Raw genomic sequence first — 18,932 nt, forward strand, 5'->3', positions numbered from 1 at the left:
CCTGACTTCGGGCAAACTCGGCTCCGTTCGGCTCAGCAATACTCCGAGCAATTATTAGGGTTGGCACCACTTGACGTCCTTTTGCGTGCACGACCACAGATAAGATAATGATTTGAATTTTAACAACAATAAATAGCCGAAAGGGATAGTGCCATACATTAGAAAGGGATAACATGATTCGTCCCAGAATCGCTGTCTAACTTCGGTTTTGTAGCAAGTGTCCTTTCTGTGCGGTAGTACCTACTAGAATTTATTGTGTGTGTGTGTGTGTGTGTGCTGTGGTGTGTGTGTGTGATGTGTGTGTGTGTGTGTGTGTGTGTGTGTGTGCGTGTGCGCGCGTGTGTGTGTGTGTGTGTGTGCGTGTGCGCGCGCGCGCATGTGTATGTTGTGTGTGTGTATGTGCGCGCGCGTGTGTGTGTTGTGTGTGTGTGTGTGTGCGTGTGTGTGTGGCAACATAATTTTAATAACATTGATAATTTTAATAACTTTAATAACAAAATACATGTAACTTTCGAAAAAACAAAACTGACGTTTGTCTGACAAATACAATCATACACGTATAATACCTGTTTTATACTGTGTATTTTACATGTATTTTAAATGCCATAGATTAACGATTCCAATTTATAAGTATTTCGTCATAATTGCTAATTTCAACCTTTTTATGTTCATTTTAATAGTTCAATATTTACTTAAAGAGTGCGCGAAACATACTTCTAAGTATACAAATACCAAGACCATTTCACAAAAAAATAAAACTTGAAATTTTGCAAAAGTGGTGCCATCTAGCGAGAGTTAAGTTTTGAGTAACCTAGGCGAACCACCTTAACTGATATCGAAATATAGTCTCAGCGGAATGAAAAGTCACCTGTATGTATGAGAGCCAATACGTTCCGAGTCACTATTCATAATATTATATAATAATGCGAAAAATACAATGTATTTTACACGTAAAAAACTTTAACTTGCGAAAGATTCAATCGAAGATCCGCAAGGAAAGATACCTACCTACTGTATTTTATTGAAAAATACAGGTGCCTTTGAAAGATAGGTACTTACATGTATCTTTCATGTAATTTTCATCGCTATTTGTGTCTCAATTTTTGCTTTATTGAGACAGTGAGAAGCGCTGACATTGGACAGGTGGAATACCACTCTTAAGAACGTCGCATATTAGACAGATTATGATCGGGATATTGTGGAGACATGGGATTAATATGAACCCACCTTTATAGCAAAATAAAGGTATAAAGAGAAAGGTATAGGTAATGTCGTTTCTTTGTCCCTATAATAGTGGCCGTTGTAATCGTTAAATACGGCGCTTCGTGAACCAAAGACTTCCTTTGGCAGAATTGGTCTGAAACTGTACTGAAAACAAAGTATTAACTTTTTAACTATTTGCACCATCTAGCGTAAGTCTTCGAAACTCTATCTAGACAACGTTTCCAACATGGAGAATTGGATACTTAGTAGCTGTGGCTTCATCATAGTAGTACCACAAACATCGTATAGATGGCGCTAAACTTAGATTGTAAACCTTGTGTGGAAACGGTTTTTTTGGTGTTCTAGATGTCGCTACTTAATATCCATACCAATCCATACTAATATTATAAATTCAAAAGTGTGCCTATCTGTCTGTCTGTTACCTCTTCACACTAAAACCGCTGAACCGATTTTGTTGAAATTCGATATAGAAATAATTTAAGTCCCGGAGAAGGACATAGGATAATTTTTATCCCGAATATCATCCCTCAAGGTTCTGTTTGCTAACTCTTTACGCTTCAACCGCTGAACTAATTTAAGATGAATTTTGGTAGACATGATAGTTTTTATCAATCAATTCAATCATCATTCCGCGCAGACGAAGTCGCGGGCAGAAACTAGTCTAAAATAAAACTCTATAATTACTATATAATTCTACTTTATTTGACTACTACACACTCAAGCCTTATACTTGTCGTTATGTTTATAATTGATCTTCTTATCAATACCAAGCAGTTGCCGTATAATGAACTCGGGCAAACGCTTGTGGCGCCATCTAGTGGGTAGCGGGGTGTGGTTAGCTTTCTCCAGTTTGCTGGCCACATACTGTTCGGCTGAGAAGTCGTTGGCTTGCTTGATAAGGGCGAGGAGTTCGTTTTGGAAGGCCTTCTCTTTGATTTGGCGGCGGCGTTGTTTTATCTGAAATTAGAGTTAAGTATTTAGACTGAAATGTAAGTACAAGTGGAGAAGGAGTAGTCTACTACAGTCGCCATCAGATATATCGGAGCGGCCAAGGTGTTCACAAATATCTGAACACGCCTCTATTGTCAGGACGTTAGAGTGCGTGTTCAGATATTGTGAAGACCTTGGCCGCTCCGATATATCTGATGGCGACTGTACTAACTAACTTTGTAGACCTGAAGAGAACAAAGTGTGAGGATGTCACTATAAATTTGATGTAGGGTGATGTCGCTAGTTTTCATCCGGTGTCAGTTTCCGTTCACTTGACGAAATTTTAATATAAACCTTCATTGCTGCACAAATTTGAATTTATTTCAATCCTTAATATCTAAACAATTTATCTCATCATTGGCCACAGCATCTTTGCAGATGATAGTTGCAGCGACTAAAGAAAGTATTTTGAGGAGGTAGTCTGCCTCCATCAACTGTGACAATTTATCTATCTACATAAAAATTATATTTCATATGAAGCAAATTAAAAAAGCAAATACAAAAGCAAATAATACATTTGTTTATCTGTCAAGTGGACGGAAACTGACACCGGACGGTAAACTAACACAATTACCCTATATTACTAGACTAGTGACCCGCCCCGGCTTTGCATGGGTTACACAATATCTTAACAAATGATAAAAATCTGTTCAGTAGTTTTTGAGTTTATCACAAATATATTCACTACATTTAATAGATGGTCCATTAAAGAAAGGGCTTATGATTACCACCAAAAAGCTTGATTAGTGAAATAAAATGCTTTAACACATTCAGTGCCTAAACCCAGAATATTGAGTATGTAATGATTTCATTCCCAGGCCGGACGACCTGATAATCGGGATCGTGGTACTACTGCTTTACGACGAAATTTTTGTGGCATGGCGTGGATGTGTTGTTTGCCTGGTTGGCAATGAATGTGTTAAGATTTTTATATTAAGAGTAAATTTTTAGCATAAATATCAGTACAAAAGCCTCACCCTCGCCCAGCGATGCCTCATCCTCTTCCACAGCTTCCTCCTATGATGTTTCTTCATCTTCTTCCTCCTAATAACAATCAGCCGAGCCGCCTGTATCTCCTCTTGCTTAACCGCTGGCAACCCCACCTCATCCTTTCTCCAGTCCTCTACCAGAGGAAGGATAGACCGCGGATTGATTATAGGGATGTACGGAACAGGATCCTGCTTAATCCTGCCTATTATCGGCTTTTCATTAATCTCTACACCGATTTCTCGTGGGCAAAAAGAAATGACTTTTGCCTTTTGGAAAACATCGTGTTTAGACGCCAACACTGGCTTTATATTCGATGGTTTACATTCCTTCAGTGTATTTAGAGCTGTTTTGATGTTTATCAACCGCAAATCTGGAATATAAAGCGGTTATTACAGTCAAATCGCTAAAAATAAGGATTGTGACATAACCTCAAACGGTACTTACATTTAACGGAGTTTTGTAGAGAATTCATCATGATGATGAATTGGGTTTACCTTTTTACATAAATTTACGTCTAAGACATTATAATATTAGTGTTAAATGATTTTTTATACAATAATATCGCAAATAAAATATTACTGCGCTTAGCGACTGTTAGTGACGTTTGATCTGACATTTGACGGATAGTGTTGCCATGTATTATTTGTTAGTGTTGTGCCTCATAAATGTTCGGTTTTCTGTAATAAATTTCACTTGTTGGTAATGTTCGGCCAAGAATATCATAGAAGTTTGATGTTCAAAATAACATTTGCACTTTGTGAGCTATCAAAATCGCTGCAGACTGTTCTTGGTCTAACTCTATGCAAGTTTCTTGGTTTGTTAGTTAGTAATTTGTTAGTATGTATTGACCCACTTTCCAATTTCCGATTGAGCTGAAAATTTGCAAAATACAATATTATGGTACCATCGAGCTAATTCGATGCATTCGATGATGGAGACAGGCCACAGAAACTCTGTGATAAAACAACAACATAATATATCATAAGATCAAAACGCAACATTACGATAAGTAAGACGATTTTAATTTCTTAATAAATATTGCAGTGCCTATGCGGTGGTAGCGACAAGGCCTCATTTCAACCGACTTCTGAAAAAGGAGAGTTAAATAATCGTATTACAATTTTAAATATTTTAGAGATTTAATAGTCCATTTTAAATAACATACGTAAACAAATGTATAGTTGGTCAAACAGATCTTGTCAGTAGAAAAAGGCGGCAAATTTGTAAAAATGTAGGCGCGAAGGGATATCGTCTCATAGAAAATTTCAATTTCGCGCCTTTTTCTACTGACAAGATTTGCTTGGCCATCTATAAGTTCTAAAATTATCTGACATACAGATATCTCATAATTTATTGTTATCAACAAGCACAGAGTAGCTCCCGATCATGAGGCACAGCTTGGACGTCACCGACGACAGCCACGGCCATCCTGTTACCTGGAAAAAAATAGGGTGTCTGTAAAGTCGGTTTACGGACGATAATTTTGCGTGATAACGTCATAAGAAAACATTGATGAAAAATTGCATACTTTGGCCGTAACTTTACCAGGGAGATCTGTCCACAACGTTACCATGGACATCTGTCCACAACATGACACTTTTTCGTGCATGCTACCGGTGTTCATCGATTTATAAGACGTTATCACGTCAAAAGGGCAAGTAACATTCGAATTTACAAGTCATCCGAAAATTCTATGAACCGGATATTTTGGGCTCCGACACAAATACAATTTTAAGCCAACCGATGAAATATAAATATTACTATAATCGAGAGACTACTACCATATTTCATTTGTAAAAATTGATGCAAGAAATAAAAGGCTTTTTTTTATAATCGTGATTAATACAGATCGCGACCAAATACATGAAAGTCGAAATTTAGTTATTTGCCTCTCTGTCAGTCTTGCATATTCGACGACTTAACAACGACTATAGGTATGGCCTTACTATTCCAAGTCCAATTATCGGTAATTTGTAATTGAAGACAGAGCTAATTTGCTTATAAATAATACAAAAAAAGTAAAAAAAAAAGAAAGTATACAGTGAAGGAAGCGAAAGAGGTATGTCAGGATCGTAGCAAGTGGAAATTCGTGGTCTTTGCCTACCCCTCTGGGCAATAGGCGTGATTATATATATGTATGTATAATATAAAAACACATACATTTGCTAGCCAAGCAGTTGGCAGTAGCAGTGACCTCCTGGTCAGTGACACTGTTCAAAAGGCTAATGGCTTGGTAGGCGTTGTCGAGACGACCGCAGCACGCAGCCTGCAGTGCCATACCCTCAGAGATGCTTACACAGTTTTCCTCTTGAAGAGCTATGTCCAGTTCTGAAAAACAAAGAGGGGATTCCATTAAATGTCCCGTACAAACGCATTTAATTTCGTATATTACCTGCATTTTATTACTTTTGAAGTCGATAATTTAACTGATTATTATATTTTCAAGTAAAAAACAATTTCGTACTTAGCCTCTGCCTTCCAACGCAAATCTGATCGGGAGCTAGTTTTCCTAGCTTCTTCAAGAAGCTCGCAGCAAATAAGGCAGCCGAGGCTGCGCTACAAGACCGTGTCTTCATGAGGATACCTGTAAACCATTCATTGGAAGTAATAAATCCATAATAACAGTAGTCCATTTAAGCTAATTTTGCACCAGCTAAATTTGACATATATATCTATGACAAAGTATGGAATAAAAAAATTTAATATTACAAACATAATAAGGAAATAGGTTGTGTGAGATGGAAGTGTGACAACAAACGTCATATTATTTTCATAGACATTTTACATTTATGGTGGTTACATCAGACATCACACAACACGTTAGTAGTTTGGGCATTTTCTAAGTAACTCCTAAGTCGAAACTCACCAAACACTCCCGTATCCGCATAAGATATATTGAAAGCCCTGAACTTCGTGTAGACATCAGTAGCGAAGCCCCCTAACGGCGGCTGCGGCACACGGTCCTCCGCGTGTTGTCCGCTAGAGTTGTTGCCAGTGCCGCAGGCTGACGCGACGATGTTGTGCGTCATTAGACAGCTGGAACCAAACAAAATCTAAAGTTTTTAACTTAAGCTGTTGTAGAATCTCGGTGAAATTAGAAATCGTAAGTATTAAATTACTTATATTACGTATATTATAATGCAATATTATATTAGAAAGTACAACATCATGAAATTGCGGCGCGGTTTTTGTACCAGTCGCTATACCAACTGAGTCTTCGAGCAACACCGGCTTCCGACACGTCGGAAAGGAGGGGCCCAAGCGATATCTCGCCGTACAAATCTTTCTGCCATTTTTCGCGGGGGGAAAGGTGCACACAGTCGCATTTCTCACACACTTACATACAAAATCCAATCTGTAATGACGACACATATACATAGAAAATGACACACGTCAAAGACAAATCTTGCAAACCTCGATATCTTTTTGTGTACGGACGAGTGACTAGTGTCACAACACGCACACTAACACATTTTCGTTAAAGTATGTCATTGTATTCTGAGAGATGTGAAGTCGGATTTGTCGCTCGACCGATCCGCAATTTGTACTGAGCGAGCAAAATCGATAAATCCAACAATTACTTGAGACTAAAATATAATAATTGTATTTAAATGTAATTTAACGTATGATATATGTAAAAAAAAAATATTACATGTGAAATGTAACACTTTCTTTTTGTAAATTTGATGTCCCCGACCTCTTTTTATAACAAAAAACCGAGCAAACAGGCATTTTTGTGCAGCAGTGTTCACGCGCGCGTCTGGACTCGGTCTAGTGAAAAATCCAAGTGCAACTAGTTTTATTACCCGCGCTAGATTAGATTGACGCGCTAATCTTGTACCTCGGCAGAGGGGAAATAGTGCGAATGCCGCCTCCCTTCCGTGTTGCTCGAAGAACTGAGTAGAGTATACTGCATATTATTTTGGTTTCAATATTAAGTTCATCAGTCAAATGATTGAACTTGAGCATAGTAGCAAAGCGTGTATCAAGACGAAATAATTGAACTCTCATTCCTACTAATGTTAATTTTCAAATCTTTCAATGAGTACAGTACGAATCTATAGTTCTATAGGCATGTACATATTCAATTCAACCTATATATATTCATTGATTTATGTTAGAGCAGCTTACTGAAGGTCCGTATTTCCACATCCAGGAACGGCAATAGCGATCCACGTATCAGAGTCCGGACCCAGATCGTGGTACTCAAAGCCACCACGAGCGAACGAAGGTGGATACCATCGCGGCTTCGCTGGTCGATCCTGTGACCGTTGAAAACTTTGAATTATTTCATCGCATTTTAATAGTTATTTGTTTTACAAGGGGGCAAAGTTGTTGTTTAACTGCTCGTGCTAATATTGATACCCGAGCAAGCGAAAATTTTCCAAAATTGAACCACGAGCGTAGCGAGTGGTTCGAAAAATGGAATCTTGAGCGTTGCGAGGGTTTCAAAGCACGAGGGTTAAACAAAATTTGCCCCCGAGTGAAACACAAAATTTTTCACCACACCAACCTGAAGCAAATATTAAATATAAAATATCAAACAAAATCAAATCCAAATGAATGTTATTAAGTATTTATCATCCAAAATCATCATTTAAAAGTCATTTCTACCAGCAAACATAAGAAACCAACTCAAAATTTGCATTTGATTACTTTGTCTCCCATGTGAATAAAATGCAACTTTGCTATCAGATTTTAAGATGCAAAGTAAGCCTTTCCGAGCTGGTGTGGTGAAAAATATTTTATTTTCTGCATTATTTTGTGTAACGACGAAGTGTGGAAATGCGTATAAACGTTGCGAATTGCGATGGTGGTTGCCAAGTCGGTACCTTACCTTGGTCTGGCAATACTGTGTAATACTCTAGAGCATTTGATAAACTAAGTTGTACTATACGCCTAAAACCCAAATTATCTGATACCTACATATTTCATGATCTTCTTGTGGAGAAAATAAACGACGAGGCATACCAATTTTAGTATAAGTAAAAATCAAGCTGGTGAGGATTTGTATTTTGGATTGAAGATAATGTTTGAAAGTGAATAGCAACTACCTACCAGATTAAAATCAATCTTCCTATTAAGTAGCGCCATTTCTTCATAAGGCATCTGTACGTTGTCAACTGCAGACTCTTCTGTTTCATAGCTCTATAAAGTATTCCATAATTTCATTTGCACTTATTCGTTTTGTGGTAATCCATAGGTTTAAATTAATATGATATTAGTGATATTACAACTTCACCTGAATGTGTAACTGAGTGAAAATAAGTAGGTATATTAGACATTAACATGTAATTATTTAATCATTAAGATAATATAAACACGGGCAGCACGGCAGCTGAAAACATACCATAACTATTCCGGGAAAGTTAAATTATTGCAAACGAAATTATAGAACACAAATGTACACCTGAATCCCGTGTCATGAAGTATACTTACCCGTTTACCTTCAATCATTTCGCCATAAGTCATCATCTCATCATGGGGTAAGCCATAACTGCCCATCGTACACGTATCAGAGCGCATGTTTAGCAGCGAAAACATGTCTAAGTCATTCGACGACATGCTGTCAATACGTTCCTCCTCGCAGAAGACGGAGTTGTTCAGTCCGCCGCCCCAGCAGGCTTTCTGGACCAGATCTATCACGAGAACTTCGGGGTGGACGGTTTGCAAGTCCCGTTTGAGTTGGGGCTTGTATAAGTCAATCTCGTGTTGGCGGAAGCACGTTCTGCCAAATTGAGGATAGTTCAATCAAGATTAAGTCACACACACAAAGTAAGAGGACTGAGTCAGCCACCACCACAACACATGCATTCAGATATGTAGGCATGCATAAACAAATCAATGCCAAAAGAGGGACGTGGGCTGAATAGGGCTAAGCGGAGGTCGGCGAAAATCACATTATTTTGAATCAGAATAGTCATCAAGGATTGGGATTCATGTTATTGGTTTTTTATATCACGTTGGTGGCAAACAAGCATGCCATCTGCCTGATGGTAAGCGGCCACCTTAGAGTTAGGAATAATTCCAGGGGTGTTACATGCGCGTTTCTGACCCTTGTTTGAAGAGCCCCATGCCTCATACTTTAGGCCCTTGAGGAAACCTCGGTAGAGAGCTCATTCCACAGCAATTAGAGTGTCCGCATTAGGAAATTTATCTTTAGCCGCACAGTGCGCGACCATTAGGTTCTAGGGTGTGAGGATGAACACCCTGCCCATGGCGAGCGGTGATAGGTAACTTATTAATAAATGTAATTTATATGCTCAAACCACTGAGTATTATTTTAATAATTATTTTTCTTAGTTACCATCCAAAAGGCCATTCAAACATGTGACATACCTGGATGCGATATCTAGCAGGTAGTATTTGACGTCATGGAACGCGGGGAGGGGACATTGGAGGGTGAAAGCGATACTTTGGCGGTCCGAGTTGACAGTTATGTACGAACCAAGCTGTTGGAGCACTCTAGTTTTACTGTAAAATCAATGTGAAAAATTTATTTTAAGTATAGGAGAGTACCCAATTTATTTTAAATACAGTCAAATACCCTATTTATTAAGCCGGCTTACCTGAAGGCACTATAAGCACAGCCAGCAGCGCTGGAACATGTTCGCAGAAAATGGGTAGCTCCGAGCTGGTCGTCACACTCGAAGCGAGAACCGCTCTGTACGGAAAAGTCACTACAATTATATTACCGATTCATAGAAATTATCACATCACTAGCAGCACGGCCAGTATGGTATGGCAACATTAGACCTAATTTGTTTTCCCGCGACCACGTTGCCACTAAAATTCAAAAACTTTCTATGTTCATTAAAGGGGTATCCAGACGGGACTGACGAAATCAGTCGATTCGTTCAGGAAAATAATTGGTCAATCTCATCTAGCGTCCACACGTACACAAATTAAATCACCAATTTGCATTCTACTATGAAAATTGGCATTTTTGTGTCCGCACCTGCTGATGTGATCGGGGATCAAATTGGTATTTGCGTCCGCACGGCCCTGTTCGATCGGAGAATTTCATCAGATTGGCGAAAAATTGTCTCGTCTGGATACAACTTTAAATTAAAATTCGCAACGAGTGGCGATAAATTTCACGTTACACGACGACCGAAGGAAGTGTTTTAAATCGACACGAGTTTCAAGAATTTCCCACTTATCGCACTTGTATCGTATTGTACTGTAAGTGTTATTTACGATAAGAACATCGATACCTATCTTGTTTCTTGCCAACAAACTGTTCTGCAGTCTGCAGTTTGGCAGAAGAAAAAACTGTACAAATAGGGTTTATTTCGAATTTAAACTGTTGTGAGACATACTACAGTTCGTTTTTTTAGCATTAGAAAGAACTTGCAAGAAGGTAAGCGATCTTAACAAGTCTTTTAATTGAAAAACGCTTTTTAAAAATCAAAAACTATTACTTATGAAAGCAGAAGATTATAAATGATCATATTAGATCCATAATTGTTACATATTTGCCGTAACTTATTTTTAAAATGTGTTTTTCAATTAAAAGACATATCAAGATTATTTACCTTATTTCTAATGGTAAAAAAACGAACTATAACATTGAATAAATTTACGGTTTAGACTCACTTGTTTTTAATCACTCGCGCCACAACAACAACAACAAGTGAGTCTAAACCGTAAAATTATTCAATTCAAGGGTTTATTTCGACTGAATAAATGATTTTTTGTGATACCAAATTGGCTAAATTGTATTAGGTATTTCTGGGGGGTACCGCGAAAACCCAAATTCGGAAATTGCGGGGATCTTTCTCTTTTACTCCAATGAAGGCGTTATTAGAGTGACAGAGAAAAATGCCCGCAATTTGCGAACTTCGATTTTCGCGGTTATAGCCCTGGGCGGCTACCGCGAAAACCGAAATTCGCAAATTGCGGGGATCTTCCTCTTTTACTCCAATGAAGGCTTAATTAGAGTGACAGAGAAAAATCCCCGCAATTGACGATTTTCGGTATTGGCGGTAGCCCCCCTGATCTGGTTATCGGTCCGAATTGGCTTCCGACGAGACGGTCCAATAATGCGATCCTGACCTGCTTCATTTGGTGTGCTACAAATTTGAAATATAAACTATTAACTCACCTGATAAAGTATGGTGCAGGCAGCCATCGGCGCCCCATGAGGCTTCGTCGATACCAGATTGATCCCGTTCTTCAGCGTGCACCGGTGGATGTCCATCGGGCCGTAATCCGGTTTGACGCCGCAAGCCCCTAACACTTGGCGACGAGGACTGGTGGAAAATGCTCGGAAATTGGAAAATTGAGGAGAAATTATACGTAGTTTGTTCATGATGGTGTCAATGTCAATGTGAAAGAAGAATTGTTTGTAAAAAGGTAAAAATGCTATGATGACTGCTGCTTTTGATAAGTTTGTTATTCAGTGATATCTAATACCTAGAGTCTGGCTACTGAAATTTTACCTAAATTTTTGGCGGGAAATTCAAAAAATTTTGGGCTGGTCACACTTTGTGTAGTAAGAATTATAGTTTTGATACTCGACAATATTTATGATATTCTGTGTACAAGTAAGGTACCTAAGGAAATAAGTTAAATAAACGTTTACGTGCACTCAAAGTCAGCTCACATAATTTCTACCACTATTTAAAGTACAGTCAACGACAAACACCTAATGTTTACGTTCCAATATTTAGATTTTATAGAAATTTTTCAGAACTTTTAGTTAATCCGTTTCTTTGTACACTTGTCATATTTATGAGATTCAGGCATTAATAAATTCACGTACTTAATCAAAGTAATACGCAAATGTTAGAACTAATACTTAAAGTATCAAAATATTTATAGAGCACCAACCTCCTAATTTATTTATATTTGGTTAGGAGTTGTAAACATTGCAGTTTTTCGTTATACAACGCTACACGTCGACTTCGCACATTGTCGTAATTATTTACGAGCTTAAATAATAGTTAGCGAACCTCACTATAGTCAGTTAGTCACTCAGTATAGAAATTATTAATATTATTTAAAATAAATCCATTATAAACCGCAAACAATTTGAATGAATGACATAAATTGACAACTGACTTTTAGCTTTTTTTTAAATCATAGACAATTGGTGATACAACAACGAAATATCTGTCAACAATTTTTGGTTAGCCAGACTCTACCTTCCTCTATGCCCTTTATTATTTAGACTCGTGCGCGAGTGTGGAGGGGGCTTTATGGACTAGATAAATACACCGCCAAATACTATATTACGCAAAACTCTGCGTAGAGGGCGGCACTAGGCCAATCACATGGCGTGAAACACGACAATCGAAAGTTCGGTTTCTGCCTCACTCTATCAGTCTATTCCAGTGGTGGGCAAACTTTGGGCTATTAAAATCGCTGCAGAATTTTCACAGTCTGACTCTAACTAGAAGTACCTACCCTTTCATCATTTTCATACTTTGTTGCATCAATGTCAAAGTGAAAACTTGTCAAAATAGTTATTTGTACAACAAGAGATCAAAGTTTGATATTTCTTCGAGTGCTTATTTTGAGTCCCGTGCAAGCGAAAGATTCTATAATAGATTCACGAGCGTAGCGAGTGAATCTAATTTAGAATCTTGAGCGTAGTAAGGGATTCAAAAGCGCACGAGATGTAAATAACTTTGATCTCGTGTAGTACAGTCACCTGCAATAATATGTTACTCTTCGAAGGCCGCAAAAATATCTGACACGCTCTTATGGCTCTACAAATAAGAGCGTGTCACATATTTTTGCGGCCTTCGAAGAGTAACATATTATTGCAGGTGACTGTACACAAAATTTTTCACCCTAAGCAGTGAGAACATACCTAGAGGGACAGAGATAATAGAACCCAAGTATATCGAACTTGTATTAGACCCCGCATGTTGAAATAACATTTGACTATAAAAGTCACTTGAATGACATTTTGTCTCACTCAGTGAGCAAAATGCGATTTTGCTCACTCATACTGTCTCACTAAGTGATTTTGCTCACTTAGTGACACAAAATGACTCAGTGAGCAAAATCGCATTTTGCTCACTGTTTTTAAGAAGCAAAGTACCCTTGTTCGAGCTGCTGAGGTGAAAAATTGTTTAAGGCCTAGTATGTATAGTTACTCTATGGTTTACTAAACAAATTAGTGCTGCACTCTGGCGACAGAACATTGCAGTAATACTCTATTACACGTGTTCACGAAATCTATTTTTCCCCCGTTTGACGTTATTATTACTTAATCCGTGTTTGCTTTTCCTATAACAACAAGAGGGCAACAACAAGTTAATGCCTTTACGGTGTTTGTAGACCTTATCTGAACCTTGGCATTGCCTGATTATACATAATTATGTCATGGGTTACAGTATGTAGCGCGGATGCGATAGGTGCACGTGTAGTGTTTTTAACCGAGTTAAAAAACAGTTCTCATTTCGGGGAAACTTTTTAAAATGTACCTATAGACACAGAATAAATAATAGTACTAGCTAGGTACAGAAGATTCACTCTCAAACAAAACGCATCTGTTACGATTAGGACAGATATGACCGCTAGGTGGCGCAAGCGCCACGCGCGGCCTATGACTGGCCAAGTAGCCACCAAAATTGGTGTGGGACGGATGTACTTGTTGCGACGCAACGAAATCGCGGAGTGAGCCACGCCTGTTATTACCGATTACTCGAAGGCTACTTGAGGATTTTTTGCCAAAACAGAATAATTTTTATACACAAACCGAAGAGCCCAGAGGTGCAAAGGGCCTTGATAAGCTCGCACCCCGTCTTCGAATCTTCACCGACCCAAATAGCGGACCGTTGCCAAGAGTGTACCTACAGGGCCGCCGTAGCCACGGCTTCCATCCGCAGGGCCGGATTGCTCCCTAGGCCCACAATCCACAAGGCCTGTGCCTAATAGGGGCCCAGGCAACCTAGCAATGATTTTGAGATGGGGGCCCCCTAAATTCTAAGTACCATACTAAGTGCCTAGGGGCCCTAGGTTTCTAAATCCGGGCCTGTCCGTCCGCCGGTTTCCAACCGAAAGCGATGGCTGCGTTATTCATTTCCCCTCTTCGAATAGTATATAATTAATATGTCCTATCCATCTCCATTTCCTTGTCACGATTTCTTCGTCAGTGGGTGTTTGATATGGGTGTGATGGTAGTCGCTATTGACGACCTGTCTTCTCGTGGGTTAGCGAAGAATATTTTAAGTAAATTATTTATTTATTTTAAAAATCAGTGGTGGCCGAGTGGATATGACGCCCGTCTTTCAATCCGGAGGTCGCGGTTCAAATCCTGGCTCGTACCAATGAGTTTTTCGGAACTTATGACCTACGAAATATCATTGGATATTTATCACTAGCTTTTCGAAGTAGGAAAACATCGTGAGGATACCTGCATACATCTGCGAAGAAATTCAATGGTGTATGTGAAGTCCCCAATCCGCATTGGGCTAGCGTGGGGACTATAGCCCAAGCCCTCTCGCGCATGAGAGGAGATCTGTGCCCAGCAGTGGGACGTATATAGGCTGAATTATTGTATTATTATTTCTTTATTGTGTTAGATAGACGTGTAAAGTTTGAAAAAAAATCGTGCCACGTGTTTGACAGCTGAAGATGGTGGCGCTGTACGATAGAATTCGTCTTTAGGTATTTAATACAGTCGCCTCTTAAGGGGCCCACAGATTACCAGTTCGCCGGATGATAATATCAGTCCTGTCAGTTGTTCGGAGCTGTCAAATTTTGGGTTTTACTGACACGCTGATATCGTCCGGCAAACTGGTAGCCAGTGGGCTCCTTTAGACGTGTCGGGTGGTCACAAATACCGAACAGCCTCTATTACCAAGACATTAGAGACCATGTTCGGATATTTTTGAGCTACTCGTCCCTTCCGATATACACAATCCATTGGTCGTAGGTACTGAAAGTTATTAATTGGCCTTATTGAGCTTACTGCGTGGGACTAGGTTGACCTGTGTAAAATTGTCCTATAATATTTATTTATTAATTAATACAGCTTCTGAGCGAAATTTGATAGATAGCGGCGGTCACTGCAGTAGCAAACAGCCTATCACTTTTATGACATAATCTCTGTTTATCTCCACATTATTTTTAAGCACACGTCATAGTAATTACCATGTTTTAATCTACATTGTGTGTCTATGCGATTGCGGTTTTCAGGACAAACATATTGAAGCGTTAGTTTTGTTTCCTAGCCTATTCTGATGCTCCACTGCTGGACAAAGGAGTCCTCCCTAGCTCCCTATACTTAGCGGCCCACGATACAAGAAAAATTGGATACCGAACCCAATAAGGTCTAGTTTGCCCTCTGGGTTGGAAGGTCAGATAGCAGTGGCTTTCGTAAAAGCTAATGCCTACGCCAAAACTCGGGATTAGTTGCCAAGCGGACCCTAGACTCCTATGAGCCGTGGCAAAAGCTGGGACAACGCGAGGAAGATATATTAGGACTGTTGGACGCTAGAGCACAGAATAAAGGATAGTACTAGGTACAGAAGTTTCACTCTCTAACAAAACGCGTCTATTTACGACAGATATGATATGACCGTAAGGTGGCGCAGGCGCGAGCAGAGCGGCTACCGCGAAAACAGAAATTCGCAAATTGCGGAGATCTTTCTCTTTTACTCCAACGAAGGCGTAATTAGAGTGACAGAGAAAAATCCCAGCAATTTGCAAACTTCGATTTTCGCGGTTATAGCCCACGCGTCCGTTCCGTAGCGTCACGTGACTGCTAGACACCTAAATTGGTGTGGGCCGCATGTACGTGGAGCGATGCGACGAAATCGCGGAGTGAGCCACGCCTCGCTAGAGGTTAAATAGTTTGTTACTACATTCTAATCAAATTGTATTTTAATGGGAAACAGAACTAGATTATCTAAGCATCTCCTTGAAGGCTCCGTGCGGCACGCATTGACTATTAGCAAATTAGCAGTTAACAAAAGACAATTTGTCACAAATTATGCGTTGATGACAAAATAATTGGTTTTTGTTCGACATTTTCTACGTTTATTGGCGTTTGGCATGGGATAGGTTTGAAGTACAGTCCGCAGCATCTATAGTAGCGGATAAAACAAAAGAAATGCCAGAAAAAATTTTGGTTAGTTCCCGATTCACAGGATTCTTGTTTCGTCGGATTCTCTTATGTTATTCGGATTGTCCGATTCATCGGACATCCTAACGAAAACCCGGCGAAAGAGGAATCCGACGAAATAAAAATCCGGCGAATCGGGAACCGACCAATATTTTGTGTCCATTTTAAAATTAAGTAGTTCTATTATATATACCAATTTTTTTTATGAAATAGGAGGCAAACGAGCAGACGGATCATCTGATGGTAAGCGATTACCGCCGCCCATGGCCACCCGCAACACCAGAAGGGTTGCAAGCGCGTTGCCGGCATTTAATATGGGAGTACGCTCTTTTCTTGAAGGGTTATAATTATGTAAGTAAGCAAGCAACTATTAAAATTTACTAGGGTGATTTTTGGGATTATTGAAACCAGCAAAAACTATATCAATAAAGTTTATCCTAAGACAGTGGTGATGTGGTTACCGTACGATTTTGCGAAGGTTCTTCCAGACGTAACATTAGCAGCGATTTTGTTCGTAAAAAATTTTGAAAACATTTAGGTACCTATTATCTTTTTTTTAGTCGAATCGAAGTATAGTACGGTTACGGAATTTAATTTCAGTACCACTGCGTAGTCGTATTGTCACAGAGACAATTGTCACAAGGACCTTACGAAATGGTATGGAAAGAATTTTTTTGACTGTAGGTAGGTAACTTACTACTCTTGATTTTGAGTAAATTTGAGTTTATCGCGAACATACATACACACAAACAGCTAGTCGTGTCAAGAGGCTAGCGTCTCTGCAACGAATTTGCGGCATTGTAACCGCATTATGTCAATTATACCTAATCATAATATTCATAATCCCTCAGACAACTTCGACGAAACTAAACCCAAGAACAAATACAATCCTCGACCATCTTGTAAATCTTAATACCCATTCAAACATCATAAACGCCGAGTTTCACGCTGGGTGGCATTTAAAACCAAGACTCGCCGTAGCAGCTTCAGAAACATTTCATCGCCCAGCGTAGTAGGTTCCAAGATGGACAAATTAAAATTTGAAGAAGGCTCAGAATACCCTAAAGAACTCGACAACAATGATCGTCTTGGGCACTTCAGACAACGCTTCTACATTCAGAAAGGCGTCGTATACATGTCTGGTAACTCACTCGGTCTAGCCTCTAAAGACGCAGAGGAAACTCTTCAAATTGCGGTAGAGAAATGGAAAGAAGAAAGCATTAAAATATGGAATGTGGATGGCAGCAAGTATTTCTTGTATTCCAAATACTTGGCTAAACTTATGGCTCCTTTGATTGGCGTTAATGAAGACGAGATAGCAGTGACAGGATCTACTACAATATCTATACATCAGACGATAAGTACGTTTTATAAACCAACGAAAAAGCGATTTAAGATTCTTGTGGATGATTTAAATTTCCCAACTGATCGCTACGCCGTCGACAGCCAAGTGCAATTAAAAGGTTACAAACCTGCAGAAACAGTTAAGGTCGTAAAAAGCCAAGATGGTAAGTTTCTGGACGAAGACAAAATCATAGAAGCAATGACAGATGATGTAGCTGTTATTCTTCTTCCAACAGTACTTTACAGAAGTGCACAAGTTCTAGACATGAAGAAAGTAACAGATGCTGCGAAAGAGCGTGGTATAATCATCGGTTGGGACTTATGCCATGCTATAGGCTCTGTAGAAATGGATTTAGGGTCTCTTGACTGTGACTTCGCAGTATGGTGCACGTACAAATACCTCAATGGCGGCCCCGGATCCTCAGCAGCTTTATACATTAATAGGAAGCATTTCAAAAAATTGCCAGGTTTGGCTGGATGGTATGGAAATAAGCCGGAAACTCAGTTTCTGCTAAAACAAGAGTTTGAGCATAATCAGGACGGGAGTGGATGGCAGATTGGTACCCCATCTATATTATCAATGGCTCCCATTGAAGGTGCATTGAAGATGTTTCATGAAGCCGGTATGTCTAACATTCGTATAAAATCCTTACGCCTAACTTCCTATTTAATGTTTTTAATTGAAAAGAAGCTTAGTTCTTTCGGTTTTTCTATCGGGAATCTTAGGGAAGACTCGAGACGTGGCGGTCACGTATGCTTGGAGCACGAGGAAGCTTATAGGATCAGCATGGCATTAAAATCGCAAGGAGTAGTGCCAGATTTTAGAGAACCTAATGTGATCCGCTTGGCGCCTATAGCGCTTTATACAAGCTATGTAGAAGTATATGATATGGTTGATATTTTGATAGACATCATGGAAAAAGAAGCGTATAAGGAGTTTAGTGCGAAGAGAAATTTTGTTGTTTAAAATATAGTTATTTACGATATATACAAGTGCGGAAAGAGGAATTCGCGCGTGTATCGTACAACGTTTTACAGTACATATGGCCCTTTAAACTTTTGACATACGCACGAAAAGTGCTATTTCACGCACTAGTGACGTCGTCACGCAATAGGACCATATGTACTGTAAATGTGATTTATTATTTATTAACATTAAATATTATTTTACATTAAGATACTAAAATGAGTTTTACCTATCAATATTTTCCATTGAAAACCAATTTAGCTTAACAACAACACTTAAATTATGGTAAAAATATGCGTACATTACCACTACATACTAGTAGGGTCAAGGTAA

General features: G+C 39.1%; 3 protein-coding genes across 3 annotated transcripts; 1 reads left to right on the plus strand and 2 right to left on the minus strand.

Annotated features, from left to right (window-relative positions):
- Positions 1–1,906: 1,906 nt before the first annotated feature.
- Positions 1,907–3,805, minus strand: LOC134669194 (uncharacterized). The gene is made up of 3 exons (XM_063526714.1): positions 3,649–3,805; positions 3,192–3,574; positions 1,907–2,181 (listed from the first exon to the last, which is right to left on the minus strand). Exons 1-3 carry the CDS (start codon positions 3,677–3,679, stop codon positions 1,942–1,944), a joined length of 654 nt encoding a protein of 217 aa, XP_063382784.1. The 5' UTR covers positions 3,680–3,805; the 3' UTR covers positions 1,907–1,941.
- Positions 3,806–4,394: 589 nt separating this feature from the next.
- Positions 4,395–11,407, minus strand: LOC134669306 (cytochrome b-c1 complex subunit 2, mitochondrial-like). Its single transcript, XM_063526812.1, has 11 exons — positions 11,312–11,407; positions 9,774–9,868; positions 9,544–9,678; positions 8,644–8,932; positions 8,263–8,352; positions 7,336–7,466; positions 6,071–6,240; positions 5,669–5,788; positions 5,365–5,532; positions 5,051–5,121; positions 4,395–4,758 (listed from the first exon to the last, which is right to left on the minus strand). The coding sequence occupies exons 1-11, from the start codon at positions 11,405–11,407 to the stop codon at positions 4,564–4,566; spliced, it is 1,560 nt and encodes a 519-aa protein (XP_063382882.1). The 3' UTR covers positions 4,395–4,563.
- A 5,857-nt stretch (positions 11,408–17,264) lies between these two features.
- On the plus strand, positions 17,265–18,607 carry LOC134669337 (kynureninase-like). Its single transcript, XM_063526850.1, has one exon. The coding sequence runs from the start codon at positions 17,313–17,315 to the stop codon at positions 18,597–18,599; it is 1,287 nt and encodes a 428-aa protein (XP_063382920.1). The 5' UTR covers positions 17,265–17,312; the 3' UTR covers positions 18,600–18,607.
- Positions 18,608–18,932: the final 325 nt, after the last annotated feature.

Source organism: Cydia fagiglandana, chromosome 12 (genome assembly GCF_963556715.1).
Source record: "Cydia fagiglandana chromosome 12, ilCydFagi1.1, whole genome shotgun sequence".
In the NCBI taxonomy this organism is placed as follows: domain Eukaryota; kingdom Metazoa; phylum Arthropoda; class Insecta; order Lepidoptera; family Tortricidae; genus Cydia; species Cydia fagiglandana.